This window comes from Leptopilina heterotoma, unplaced genomic scaffold (assembly GCF_015476425.1).
Source record: "Leptopilina heterotoma isolate Lh14 unplaced genomic scaffold, ASM1547642v1 Lhet_368, whole genome shotgun sequence".
Classification (NCBI taxonomy): domain Eukaryota; kingdom Metazoa; phylum Arthropoda; class Insecta; order Hymenoptera; family Figitidae; genus Leptopilina; species Leptopilina heterotoma.
The window spans coordinates 37,925-53,232 of NW_025111047.1; the positions used below are offsets into that span (position 1 = coordinate 37,925).

Below are 15,308 nucleotides of genomic sequence, written 5' to 3' on the forward strand. Positions count from 1 at the left end.
TTTTTATGGGCCCTTGTAAATTGCTCTCTAAGATATGACCATCGTTTGGAACAAGCTATCACTAAAAATTTTTTTTCAAAACTAATTATAATTTTCTCTTCAATTTCTAATACCATATACTTACCATCCATTTCTTTATGACCCATTCCGTTCATTATTTTTGACACTTTACTCCAAGCATTATTTTTATCTTTGTTTCTTGCTTTTCTTTCGTACAGACATATCTCTTTTTCAACTAATTGAATTAATCGAATATTTGTCATGTCAGTATTACTTTGATTAGACATTTTAATATCATAAAGACACTTATAAAAGTCACTAAGGAGACGAATTTTTATGTAACCTCTTATTTAAAAAAAAGTCAGCTTTTTAAATGTAAAACCTATTATAATCACCACACTTCACCGCGTATTTTTAAAAATAAAAATGTTTTTGACTTTTTCTTTGAATTACGACAGAGATTTTAAAATTCACTCTGAAAATCATCTTAAAATATGTAACTTTTCATCGGTTTTAAAAATTCGATAAAGGTATACCTAGTTCTAATTAAACTCGTTTAGAAAATTAAAAAATTAAAGTCTTTTAAATTTGAAAATGTGTCGACAAAAATTTAACCGGGAAATTTGAAAAAAACTGTATGTTAAAACCCGAGAATTTTAAATGATAAAAAATAGATATTCTAAAATTGCGAACTTGAATAAATACTCTAATACAAATTTAATGATAAAAAAGTTTTATTATATATTTTTTGTTAATATTATTTTAATAATAATAATAATAATAATAATAATAATAATAATATAAAAAAATTTTGTCAACGTGTTGTTACAGAGAATTGTGCTTGTTGTCTTTTGTCTTTTTATAAAGTTCGTGACAGTTTTCTCTTTTTTTTTATTAAATATTTCTTATTTATCGACCATACCAAAGGAAAGATATAAAAAGATGGATAGAAATCTTATTATAATTCACTGTGTTGAAGATCATCCTTGTCTTTATGATAAACATAATCCAAAACATAAAGATAATGTAAAGAAAATGCAAGCTTGGGAAAATATTGCCAAATGCTACGCAGGAATAAGCGGTGAGCGCGAACATGGTGAGCATCTCTATCTTTATTAAAAGAAAAATTATCAAACTTATTTTTTTACATTATTAAATTTTTTTGTAAATAATTTTTTACAAAAATAAAATGTTTAATTGATAAAAATTTATTTCTTATAGTGGACGTATTAAAATCTCGATGGAAAAGTTTGAAAAATATATTTACAACCGAATATCAAGAGACAAATAAATATACAAAAAGTGGATCTGCTGCAGTTAAAGGAAAAGTTCCATGGGAGTATTATGAAGCAATGCTTTTTTTGAAACCTCATATATCTCATTTAAGGTTTGTTTGTATTATTTGATAAAAATGTGTTTTCGTTTTATAAATCCAATAATATCGTTTCAGAACATCAAGCAATATCCATTTTGATTGCCTGGAAAAGAAAGATGAGTCCAAATCACCTAATGAAAATGTTGAAATTATTGATTTATCTTCTGAAAATGAGACTGCAGAAGAAATGGTGTTTAATGAAAGTAAGATTTAAGTTAGAAATATTAATAATTGATATTGTTTAGAAATATAAGTAATATTATACATAAAAATATTTTTACTTTTAAAAATGTATAACATTCTAATAATTACTTCCTCATAGAGGAAGTATTTTTTGTCTCTTTTATTTATACAAATTTAAATTAAATTTTTTTAAATATATTTACGTTTTATTTAATTATATATTAACGTTAAAAATATATGCAATAATAATTCAAATACTTCCTCTATGAGGAAGCAATTTATTTTAGATAGTACGAATTGTACATCCAACAACACACCTTCTTTCTTTGATCAAGTCTCACATACAGAAAGTCAAACAGTTCATCAAACTGGACTGATTATAAAATCTTTAATGGAACAAATAATTAACAAGAATAAAGAAAACATGTTGCACAGCTATGAGAGAATTATTATAGAAAATTTTCGAAAAATTCCTGAAGTTCAACAAAGAAGAGTTTTTGATAAACTGATGGATATAATAGAACTGGAGTTAAATGTTTGATTTGTTTAGAAAAAGTTATGAGTTACATAATAAAATTCTTTGTTACGTTTCAGTTGCTCTTAGAGTTATTTATTTACATTTTTATACAGTTTTAATTTAATATGTTATATCATGAAAAGAAAAAGTGTTTATGAATAATAATAATTAATAATTCGATTTTTCCAACAAAAAAATATATATATATAATATTAAACAGGTATAATATTTCTCTAAATGTATAACAGAAAATACAAGTTTTAAATAAACAAATCTATTAAAAAATCTTTTGTTAAAGTTTTAAAGATAATTGTAAAAAATTATAAAAATGTTATAAAAAAAATTATTTTTCTTCCTTTTTTTAATTAAAAAATAAATTTTTTAAAGAAATAGACCACTGGAATGTTTGATTTAAAATAAATCTAATTATTGTCAATAATATTTTATCAAGAAATATAATATGCAGCTACTTTCTCTCTTAATATATAACAAAAGAAATTAGTGTTATCTGCGTTGATTGATTGTGCTATTTTTTAATTTTGCATTTTAAAACTAAAATTAAAAATTTTCAAAAATGGACATAGCTGGTCTTATGTTAGTTGCACTTGCTTGGTTGGAATTGTGTAATTTGCACCAGCAATCATCAGGGAAAAGAATACATAGAAGATGGTGGGTGAAACCGCATATTCGGGAAAATGTCAGACGCGAATTTGGAGCTTATTCAACTCTATTTACATATTTCTCATTAAATGATCATGAAGAATTCTATAAAATGTATAGAATGAGTGTTGAACAATTTAAAGAATTGCATGAAATGCTGCGACCACGTTTAGAAAAATGTAAAATTTGGAGAGAGCCATTACCAACTGAACTTCGATTAGCATTAACGATACAGTATGTATACCTACTTTTTAATGGTAATTTTTTTATTATCAAATTTATTTAATGCATTTTTTAAAAAGATAAATTGATGAGAAGATAATTTTAAATTTAAGAAAAATTACTACGCAATCTCTATTTTTGAATTAGTAAACACAAATATTTATAATGTTCAACTAAACATTTATTAAGAGTGAGTAAACAAAACGTGAATATTTTCCTAATAAATAAAGTAATATTTACAATTTACAAATGGTATATTTTAATAACTTTTTTTGTATTCGGAGAAATTCATGGATTTTCGGACCTTCTTGAAATAATGTTTTCACCTTTTTAAAGTTTGAGAATTTTTCACGTTTCCACCTTTGTCATGTTTTATTTATTCATTCTGTATAGGTTTTTAGCACATGGGGACAGTTTTAAAACTCTAAGTAAATTTTATTATATTGGTAAGTCAACTGCATATGGTATAGTAAAAGAAGTGGTGTATCATGTTTGGGAAGTTTTGTCTCCAAAATTCATAAAAATGAAAGGGGTTCAAGATTGGGAAAATGATGCAAATGTTTTCGAAAAAAAATGAAATTTTCCAAATTGCATTGGTGCCTTAGATGGCAAGCACATCAGGATTTGTAAGCCTCCACGCTCTGAAAGTACTTTCTATAATTATAAAAAGTTTTGCAGTTTTGACTTAATGGCTATATGTGACGCTGAGTACCGCTTTAGTTGGGTCGACATCGGCGATTATGGTAAAGTATAATTACACTTCAGGCAAATCTTAAAAATATAAATTTAACAAAATAACAATTTTATGAGATTAAAAACTTTTTTACTTTGTATTAGAATAATTGAAAAATTTGTTATTAATACTATACAATTTTAGGCTCTCTAAGCGATAGGAGTGTCTTTAAAGAAACTCACTTAGCAAAAGCTTTAGAAGAAAAATTATATTCCTTGCCTCCTGCAAAAAATTTACCAGGCACAGAAGATAAAGTTCCATTTTTCTTCATTGGTGATGAAGGGTTTACTTTGAGACCTTATTTAATGATTCCTTACCCAGCGAAAAGAGTTGCTCATCAGAAAGAAGAAATATTCAACTATCGGTAAGTTATATTGTTATTACGACAAATATAATTCTGAGTGGAGAAAAATATTTTCGTCTTATTATTTTTAAATTTTATTCCATAATTTAATTAGTATTATATAACTATATAATTAGTATTTCCTACATTAATTTTAAAAACATTGAAAATTACAATAAAGAAATAACTCAGGGTAGCCACGCTTTTGATCAATTTAAATTCTCTGACTTTTCCAGGTTTTCCTGATCAAAACCGGAATTTTTCCAGGTTTTAAAACTAAATTAATATTTTATCAAATCAAATATATCCCTGATTTCCAGACAAAACTTTGACTTTTTCCCTGAATCTAGAATAATTTTTTAAAAAGTTCTTTGAGGATTTTAAAATTCTTTTGTTTACAATTTCATTTTACGAAATTTTGATTATTCTGACATTTTTCTATGAAATATATTAGAAATTAGAAACTTCAAATAATTTTAAAAAATTCCATTAAAGTTTTTGAAAAAAATTACTTTTACAGAATTTTAATTACAAGTATTCATAAAGAAATTTAACAACAAATCTTTAAATAATTGAATTCTGTTGACAAAATTGTAAGTGCAATTCTTTTAAAATTGAATTATTTTAAAAATATTTAAGTAAAATTAGATTTCAAGAATAAACACAATAGCTGTAGAAAACAACAATTTTCCAGGATTTCGATCAAAATTCCTTGACTTTTTTTAGAGTCTTTTAAGGTTTATAAAATTCCTTGACATTCCCAGGTTTTCAGGTTGCGTGGCAACCCTATTTCACGATTTAAATTAAACTTACATTGATTTTAGTCTTTCAAGAGCAAGAATGACAATAGAATATTCCTTTGGAATTTTAACAGCGAGATGGAGAATACTTCACAAACCATTAGCCTTCAATTTGGAAACCTCAATTAACGTCGTAAAATGTTTAGTGTGTCTTCACAATTTTTTAATTGCAAAGGAAGAAGATTACTCCCCAGAAGATAAGACATTATGTTACTGATAAATTGTTAACAACAATAAGGAAGAAATACAATGACGCAAAAAATGATGAAAATGAAGGCGACGACTTTGACATTGTTGAGAGCGATGATGAAGATAATGATGATGGTAATTCCGATGATGCCGATGAGCATGATGAAAATGATGAATCGTGTGATCTACCAAGAATATTAATAAGGGAAAAGCTGGCAGAATATTTTCTTCTCCAATATATTTGATTAAAATGAATGTTCTTACTTTCTTAAAAAGTCAAACTTGCTTTAAGACTTTCTAATTCACAAATGTTTTTAAAATTTCTTTTATTATTAATAATATTTGTACGTGTTATTATTTAAGTATAAATAAATTTTCGAGATTTTCTTTTAAACATTGGTTTATTATTAAACATATTGTTTATTTATACTCAAATCGATTGAGCAGAATTGTATTGGCAAACTTAGTCTAAACCCAATAATAACAAATAAAATTTTTATGGAAATTTTCTTTTTTATAAGTAGTGAATTTTTTTTTAATAATAAGAAATTTTAGTAAATTACAAAGAAATAATCAATGGGTTAATAATTTTACAAATAATACTCAAAATTATAAAAAATTTTAATTTTTCTCATTAAAATTCTTATTATCTTTTATTGTTAAATTTCATGCTCAAATTGTTCAAAAATAGTGAATTCATTTCTAGCTTTTAATTATTTAAAATTTTTATTAACTACGAATAAATAATCAATAGGTTGATAATTTTATAAAAAATACTCAAAATTCTATAAAATTAAATAATTTAATTTCTCAAAATTTCTATTATTTTTCATTGTTAATTTTTATGCTCTATTTTATGCTTGTTATCAATTTTTTAAAATTGTTCTTAAATGAAATAATTTAAACTAATTTGAGATTTAAAGTAATGCTATAAGAGCATTTAGCCTGCCAATAATGTACACTTTGAACGTGATATTAATAAAATTTTATTTTGAAAATAATAACTCAACAACTCACTTTCTAAATTACACTTAACGTATCTCCAATTTAATTTTAAAACATAATATTTATTTAAATAATAGATTTATCACACACTTTAATTATAAATGTGTGTATTTAATTGCCATTGATAATCTATAATAAATTAAAATTTTAATAGAATTATACATCCATTTAATAATTAAATTGATGTTTTTATTATTATTTGCACTGTTAAATGGCATCTATACTTTTTCACTTTTAATACATTCTCAATTCACAAAACTGTAAAATATTTGCAATTCAATTATACAAAATAGAAAATAAAAACATAACCCATCATGACAGCTAACATTAGTTTCTTCTGTCAGAACTTTGTGTTGGCAATACTGCGTACGCCCCGTTTATTCGTCACGTAAATTCGTCCGTTCTTGATTTCACGTAACTAGTGTGGATTCAGCATTAAGTACTTTGTAAGCCAAATCTAACTAGATGTTTTACATATAAAAATATTTTTATTACATATAATGATATTCTACGTACACGAGCACTTTTTTCATGTTTTAAATTGTTAATTACTTTGTACCTATACACGTTAACGAAATCGTGATTTTATTACTCAATTTTATTTTTAATTTACTTTTACTGGTCCATGGCACTCAGGTTCGTGGCATGTCACTTTTGCGTTTTTCATCGTAACTCTAAAAATATTCAACATCTTGTAGTTTCCTTTTGAACATTTATGTACATATACTTCAATAACAAAAATGTACTAAAATATGTAATGAATGTCAAAGGTTCACTATTTTAGCGGAAAAACATCTTATTAAAAAATAACAGTTATTTGAAAATCACCCAAATAAGAGTCAAATTTAAATTTATTAAATGCAACTAATTCATTATTTACACTAATTTCCATATTTGAATCATCATTGAAGTTACATCTTTCTTCTCGTTTGGCATGTTTCACTAATAAATTTTTGACAGCTTTGTCCCTGAGTAATGTTGAATATAAAGTAATGAGGAATACAACGCTAACTATATAAAGGTAAAGATAAAATCCCTGTAAAAAAATTCTGTAATTAATTATTAAAAATTTATTCTGCGATAATTACAAAAAAGTTAAAGCTTCAATAAAGTTAATTGATTGCGATATTCGGCAGAAATTAACCCATTAACGCCCACCAGGACGCAAAATGTACCATGATTTCACGACTCTTATTTTGTATGAAATAATTAGTTAAAATTTTAGGAAATACCATTTCCGACGTAAAATTTATCGCTCTTTCTGAATAGGAAGCTAAAATTTGTTTATAATTATCTCAAAAAAATTTATAACAATTTTATTGCAAAAAAACACACTTTTTATGAAAAAAAAATTTTTCAATTATTATTTTGACATGAAAAACTAAAGAATATGGTCTCCAAAGCACAAAATATCGCGTCCTCGAAATCTCAGCTATAAAAATCCATAATTGTTTTTTATTAAATTCAAGATGGCGGATATGAAAATGGCCATTTTACCAAAATGCAAAAGGCCGAAAAAAATTTTCAGGTAATGTTTTTCAAAAGTTATTAGATTTGATTGAAAATAGTTACTCGGGGGTTTTTGTGGTCGCTGATTACGAATCTGATGTTACTTTTTAAAAATTCAAAATGTCGAATCCAATATGGCGGACATATTTTTTAAAAAGTGATTGGATTTGCTTGAAAATAGTTACTCGGCGGTTTTTGGGGTCGCTCATTACGAATCTGATATCAATTTTTCAAAATTCAAAATGGCGGATCCAATATGGCGGACAATTTTTTAAAAAGTGATTAAATTTGCTTGAAAATGGTTACTCGGAAGTTCTTGGGGTCGCTGATTACGAATCTGATGTTACTTTTTTAAAATTCAAAATGGCGGATCCAATATGGCGGACATATTTTTTAAAAAGTGATTGGATTTGCTTGAAAATAGTTACTCGGGGGTTTTCGGGGTCGCTGATTACGAACCTAATATCACTTTTTCAAAATTTAAAATGGTGGATCCAATATGGCGGACATATTTTTTAACCCTTTGAGGACTAAATTTTTTCTTAAAAAATCGCGATTTTTCATTTTTAAGCAAACTTTTCAGGGAAAGTTATTGAAGTTTTTTACTTAAAGACCAGTGTTTGTGATACGAAATTTTCCAGACTATGTGAAAATTATTGTTTCAATATTCAGTTTTGAAGATTAAGAAATTTATGCCCGAGTTAATAAAAAAATGTCCATTTGCCTGAAAGCAACACTGGTCCTCAAAGGGTTAAAAAGTGACTGGACTTGCTTGAAAATAGTTACTCGGGGGTTTTTAGGGTCGCTGATTACGAATCTGATGTTACTTTTTCAAAATTCAAAATGGCGGATCCAATATGCCGGTAATTTTTTTAAAAACTGATTGGATTGGCTTTAAATTGACCATTCGGGGGTTTTTGGGGATGCTGGTTACGAATCTGTTGTCACTTCTTTCAAATTCAAAATAGCGGATCCAATATGGCGGACAATTTTTTAAAAAGTGATTAGATTCGCTTGAAAATAGTTACGCGGGGGTTTTTGAGGATGTTAATTACGAATCTGACATCAGAACAATATTATGTTTATCCTCCACGTCCGTTAGCCGTCAACAAAATTTTAATGACGTTGCCCAAATCTTACCGCAAGGAGGTCGATGTGCAAAAAAGCTACTTTTTTAACCTTTAGAGGGCCGGAAAATTTTTAAAAATTTTACTAGTTTTTTATTAAGTAAAATTAAAGAAAAAGTCAATTCGATGAAAATAGTAGTGAAAATTAATGGTGGCCACTATAGTGGCCACCCCGGCCCTCTCAAGGTTAATGTCCGCCATATTGGATCCGCCATTTTGAATTTTAAAAAAGTAACATCAGATTCGTAATCAGCGACCCCAAGAACTTCCGAGTAACCATTTTCAAGCAAATTTAATCACTTTTTAAAAAATTGTCCGCCATATGAGATCCGCCATTTTGAATTTTGAAAAATTGATATCAGATTCGTAATGAGCGACCCCAAAAACCGCCGAGTAACTATTTTCAAGCAAATGCAATCACTTTTTAAAAAATATGTCCGCCATATTGGATTCGACATTTTGAATTTTTAAAAAGTAATATCAGATTCGTAATCAGCGACCAAAAAAACCCTCAAGTAACTATTTTCAATCAAATCTAATAACTTCTGAAAAACATTACCTGAAAATTTTTTCGGCCTTTTGCATTTTGGAAAAATGGCCATTTTCATATCCGGCATCTTGAATTTAATAAAAAGCAATTATGGATTTTTATAGCTGAGAGTTCGAGGACGCGATATTTTGTGCTTTGGAGACCATATTCTTTAGTTTTTCATGTCAAAATAATAATTGAAAAATTTCTTTTTCATAAAAAAGTGTGTTTTTTTGCAATAAAATTGTTATTATTTTTTTTAAATAATTATAAACAAATTTTAGCTTCATATTCAGAAAGAGCAATAAATTTTACGTCGGAAATGGTATTTCCTAAAATTTTTAACTAATTATTTCATACAGAATAAGAGTCGTGAAATCATGGTACATTTTGCGTCCTGGTGGGCGTTAATAGTTAAGGTTATGTTATTCAGTGGTCACGTGCTCCATATACTTCACTATGGGAACACGTGACCACTGAATAACATGACCTTCCTGAATTTAATTGTAAATCTATATTTTCGTATCATTTTCATCTATATTTCAATGAAATTCCCGTATGTAAATTACTTAGTTATATGTATATTAGGGTGGTCCAAAAATGCATGGGAAAAAAATAAAATCGGAAGTTTAATGCTCTCATCCCCTAGGATTGTTCTATATGGAAAAAAATATCCCTATTTTTTTGAAAATAAAAAAATGTTTAGAGGTCACTCAAAGCGCTTAAAGTTTCCCATGTAAAATGCATGGAGAAAAAACACTTTTTCTTAGAATTGGTATAGAATCCTTGAAAATCAATATTTTTAATTCAGAAAACTCTGTTTCTCTTCAGAAGACTTCAAAGAATAGTGCTAAATTGTTTATTTTATCACTGTTTAAAATTAACTATTTTTTATAGTGCCCCAAAAAAACCCCATAAATTTCAAAATTACAAAAAAATCGTTTAAAATTTTTTTTACTATTATTATCAAAGTTTTTCCTAGATTATGAATAAATAACACAAATATTGATTTTTAAACATTATTCCATGTAATTCCTAATTTGTTTAAACAAATTACACAGAACCACAAAAGTTTTTTTAATTAAAGTATTGACCGGACCATGGTTTTTATATGTTTTTTGGGTCGCTTAATTCGAATCCAAACTCAGTTTTCCGACATCACGTCAAGTTTTTTCAAAATGGCGGATCCAATACGGCTGTCGAATTTTTTAAAAATTTATCAGATTTACTTGAAACTTGTTACTCGAAGGTTTTTGGGGTCGCTGAATACGAATTTCACCTTAGTTTTTTAAAATTCATAAAATGGCGGATCCAATATGGCTGACGTATTTTTAAAAAATTTATCAGATTTATTCAAAACTTGTTACTTCGGGGTTTTTGGGGTCGCTGAATACGAATTTTACCTTAGTTTTAAAGAATCCAAAATGGCGGATCCAATATGGCTAACAAATTAGTTAAAAATTTATCAGATTTTGAATTTTTAAAAACTAAGGTGGAATTCGTATTCAGTGACCTTAAAACCCCCCGAGTATAACGTTCCAGGTAAATCCAATATTTTTTTAAAAAATTGTTCAGCCATATTGGAGTGAAATTCGTATTTAGCAACCTCAAAAACCCCCAAGTAACAAGTTTCAGGCGAATTGGGTAAATTTTAGAAAAATCGACGCCATATTGGATCCGACATCTTTAATTTTGAATATAATATTTTTTCAATGTTTTAAAGTTGTTTTTTAATAGAATCTTCTGCTTATTTTTATTTAAATCTTGTTTACAGTCAGTTATTTTCGAATTTTATTAATTTGTGAAGAAACTTGACGTGATGGCTGAACACTGAGTTCGGATTCGAATTAAGCGACCCAAAGAACATATAAAACCATGGTTTGGTCAATACGTCCTTTAAAAAAATGTTGTGGTCCTGAGTTATTATTGTTTATTTACAACTTTTTATCTAATTGAGCTAAAGAGTTGCGATTTTTTCTCAATTTTGCAACTTTTCAGGTCGAATGTAACCAGTCACTATCACCTGACTAAGAATATTAATTTACCAATTGTTTAAACAAATTACTATTGTTTAATTTTATCTTTTTAGAAAATTGAGCTACAGAGTTGCGATTTTTTCTGAATTTTGCAACTTTTCAAGCCGATTATAACCAGTTTCTAACAACAAACTAAAAATAATAATTTTACCAATTGATTAAACAAATTACTATTGTTTAACTTCCACTTTTTATCAAATTGAGCTATAGAGTTGCAATTTTTTCTCAATTTCGCATCTTTCCAAGCTAAATGTAACTAGTTACTAACAACAATTTAAGAATTATAATTTTACCAATTGTTTAAACAAATTGTTATTTTAAATTTGAAGCTATCGCAGTAATAATTTTAATGATGTAAATAAAAATTTTTGTACTTAACATTTTTATAATTAATAAATTTATTGTTCACTATTTTTACTCGATAATTAAGTCTTACATTAAATCTTACCTCACAAAAAAATTAAATGTACAATTGAGAAAAAGTTTGCAACTCTAGCTCATTTTGATAAAAATTAAAGTTAAACAATAGTAATTTATTTAAACAATTAATAAAATTATTATTCTTCGTTTGTTGTAAGTAACTGATTACATTCGTCCTGAAAAGTTACAAAATTCAGAAAAAATCGCAACTCTGTAGCTCAATTAGATAAAAAGTTGTAAATAAACAATAATAATTTGTTTAAACAAATAAGCAATAATAATAATAATAATAATAATAATAATATAATTCATAATCTAAAAAAAACTTTGGTAAAAATAGTAAAAAATATTTTTTAACGATTTTTTTGTAATTTTTAAATTTATGGTGTTTCTTTGGGGAACTATAAAAAATAGTTAATATTAAAAAATGATTAAATAAACAATTTAGCACTATTCTTTGAAGTCTTTTGAAGAGAAACAGAGTTTGCTGAATAAAAAATATTAATTTTTAAGGATTCTATACCAATTCTACGAAAAAGTGTTTTTTCCCAATGCATTTTACATGGGAAAATTTGAGCGCTTTGAGTGACCTCTAAACATTTTTTTATTTTCAAAAAAATAGGGATATTTTTTTTCTCCATGTAGAATAATATTTATCTCCTTCTTATTTTATATTCAAAACATTAAACTTTTTTTTTGTAGGAATGTAGCTATTTTTTACCATTCCTTTAAAATATTTTTTCAGACTTCAGTTGAAAATAGTGAAATAAAAAAGATATTTTTCCAAATGAATAATTACATTATAAGTTTACCTGATCCAAAGCAGGAGGAACTTGTTGACTTACACTTGCCGTTACTGGAATAGCAACCCCAACAACTATTAATAACTTAGCGTAAAGTATACTTATGGAAGATATAAATTCTGCATGAGGAGCATGGCTATTTCTTTTAGGACATGACCGATTTTGTACTGTTTTTACTGAAATTCTTCCTAAAATGCAAAATACTTTCTAAATACAACTTAAACTGAAAGTAAAACGAAATTAATGAAATTTAAGTAAACAGAAAATTATGTTTATTTTGCTCATTAAATTATGCAAATAAGGAGATACTAATAACATTGATATTGAAGAGAAAATAAAAATATGAAATAGGAAAGAATAAAAATTAATTAAATTTAAGCAGAATATATTTTTAAATATTTACCATTAACATTCAAATTTGAAAGTGGAATAATGTTTTCAGCATTTACAGGGGTTAATTTCAATAACTTTTCTAAATTATTATTTCCAGAGTCTAAATTTTCTTTTGACTCAGTTAAATTTAAAGGAGCAATTTGTGCTATTTGATTATATACTGATGGATTATTTAAAGTTAAATCCTGATCCTGGTTTAAAGTTGATGGTAGAGAAATGTTGCTTCCTATCCTTGAGATGAGTGCTCTACGAAATGTTAATAAATTTTAAATTAAAATCGTCCCATGTAGAATAGTTGATTGTGCTAAATACTAAATATTATTATGAACATTCATAAAAATGTTAATAATTATTAAAATTACATATATTGAAGTTTTCAAAAAATATTTTTATCCTTTTTTCATTATTTTTAACAAAATAAGTTATATATATATATATATATTAAAATCATTATTAATTACACACCCCCACAAAAAAATATCCTGCGCGTCAATTAGATTTATAAAATTTAAATGGCGGACAAATTATTTAAATGGGGATGTTCACGGACAAACTTTTTCAGTAGATAAAAGCAACAATGTAAGATTTTTCGGCCCCAAATTTGAAATGTAATTTGGAGCATGAAAGCTAAACGCTTAACCCATTAATACCCATGGGCACAGGAACGCAGATTTAAAAAAAATAAAATGAGGATCCTGGCATGGGATCTAATAATAATTTTTGACGTTAAAAATTTTGTTTAAAAAAATTTGTTTAAACAATTTGTTATAAACAAATTAAGAAAAACTGATTTTCATAAAAAACTGATAGCGCCATTCGATTCTACGCGAAAAACTACTACGAGAACATATGTTACATAATTTTTTAAAAAAGACCTATTGTTATAAAAATGTTATAAACAATTAGCCTGCATGAATACTCGTTCCAGCCCATGGGCACAGAAACGCAGATATAAAAAAAGTAACAATTGAGATCCTGGCATGGGGTCTAATAATAATTTTTGACGTTAAAAATTGTTTAAAAAAATTTGTTTAAACAATTTTTTATAAACAAATGAAGAAAAACTGATTTTTAGCATAATATATGTTCTCGTAGTAGTTTTTCGCGTAGAATCGAATGGTGCTATCAGTTTTTTATAAAAATCAATTTTTCTTAATTTGTTTATAACAAATTAAAATTTTTTTAATTTGTTTATAACAAAAAAAAATTTTTTAAACCAAATTGTTAACGTCAAAAATTATTATTATACCCCATGCCAGGATCCCAATAGTTACTTTTTTGATATCTGCGTTTCTGTGTTCATGGGCTGGAATGAGTATTTATGCAGGCTAATTGTTTATAACATTTTTATAACAATAGGTCTTTTTTTAAAAAGTATGTAATATATGTTCTCGTAGTAGTTTTTCGCGTTGAATCGTTTGGCGCTATCAGTTTTTTATGAAATTTTTCTTAATTTGTTTATAACAAAAAAAAATTTTTTAAACCAAATTGTTAACGTCAAAAATTATTATTATACCCCATGCCAGGATCCCAATAGTTACTTTTTTGATATCTGCGTTTCTGTGTTCATGGGCTGGAATGAGTATTTATGCAGGCTAATTGTTTATAACATTTTTATAACAATAGGTCTTTTTTTAAAAAGTATGTAATATATGTTCTCGTAGTAGTTTTTCGCGTTGAATCGTTTGGCGCTATCAGTTTTTTATGAAATTTTTCTTAATTTGTTTATAACAAATTGTTTAAATAAATTTTTTTAAACAAAATTTTTAACGTCAAAAATTATTATTAGACCCCATGCCAGGATTCCAATTGTTATTTTTTTGATATCAGCTTTCCTGTGCCCATGGGCATTAATGGGTTTAGATACTTAATAATACACTTAATAGACTTAGATTTAAAAAAAGGGTGAAATAATTTTGAATTATATTAGTAATGTAATTATTATACATAATTATATTATTTTTAATTTATTAAAGACTAAGTTTATGGTAATGCACTCGTTTGTCTTCAAAAGGCATGTGCAGTGGTTTTCCTTTTAAGGGGTTACACCACTGTAGTCATTTCAAAAAATAGATTTTTTTATTAGTTTAAAAAATTTTCTGAATCTTATAAAATATAAATCTCATGTTTTATACATATTCGAAATTGATTTTATTAAAATTTCAAGCTTTTTTAACGGAGAAGAACTTTACCTTGCATAAAACATGCATTACGAGAATGGTTGCTGTGTCGCAATTTGAAATATTAATTAATGACAATTTGTAATTTTTTACTTGAATACATAGTTAATAATTACTTAAAAAAAATTTACCCCTTAAACACGTTTTTTCTCAAAACACAGTTTCTGAAATCGGCACGCAGCATAACTCAAACAATTTTCAATATTTTCAATCGGGTTTTCTACTACATCTTAAAAATTTAATTTTTAAGAGAAATGCGTAGCGGTTTTTTGATAAGTAGATTT

General features: G+C 26.3%; 2 protein-coding genes across 2 annotated transcripts in view; one reads left to right on the forward strand and one right to left on the reverse strand.

Moving 5' to 3' along the window:
* LOC122505742 overlaps positions 1-15,308 on the reverse strand; it is a 169,378-nt gene that overhangs the window by 25,936 nt on the left and 128,134 nt on the right. The window contains exons 5-7 of the mRNA XM_043617553.1: positions 12,855-13,090; positions 12,461-12,639; positions 6,908-7,063 (exon numbers count right to left, since the gene is read on the reverse strand). Of these exons, the coding sequence (XP_043473488.1) occupies positions 6,908-7,063; positions 12,461-12,639; positions 12,855-13,090 (571 nt within the window). The remainder of the gene's footprint in view (positions 1-6,907; positions 7,064-12,460; positions 12,640-12,854; positions 13,091-15,308) is intronic.
* Positions 904-1,490, forward strand: LOC122505738. The gene is made up of 2 exons (XM_043617550.1): positions 904-1,096; positions 1,222-1,490. The coding sequence occupies exons 1-2, from the start codon at positions 943-945 to the stop codon at positions 1,404-1,406; spliced, it is 339 nt and encodes a 112-aa protein (XP_043473485.1). The 5' UTR covers positions 904-942; the 3' UTR covers positions 1,407-1,490.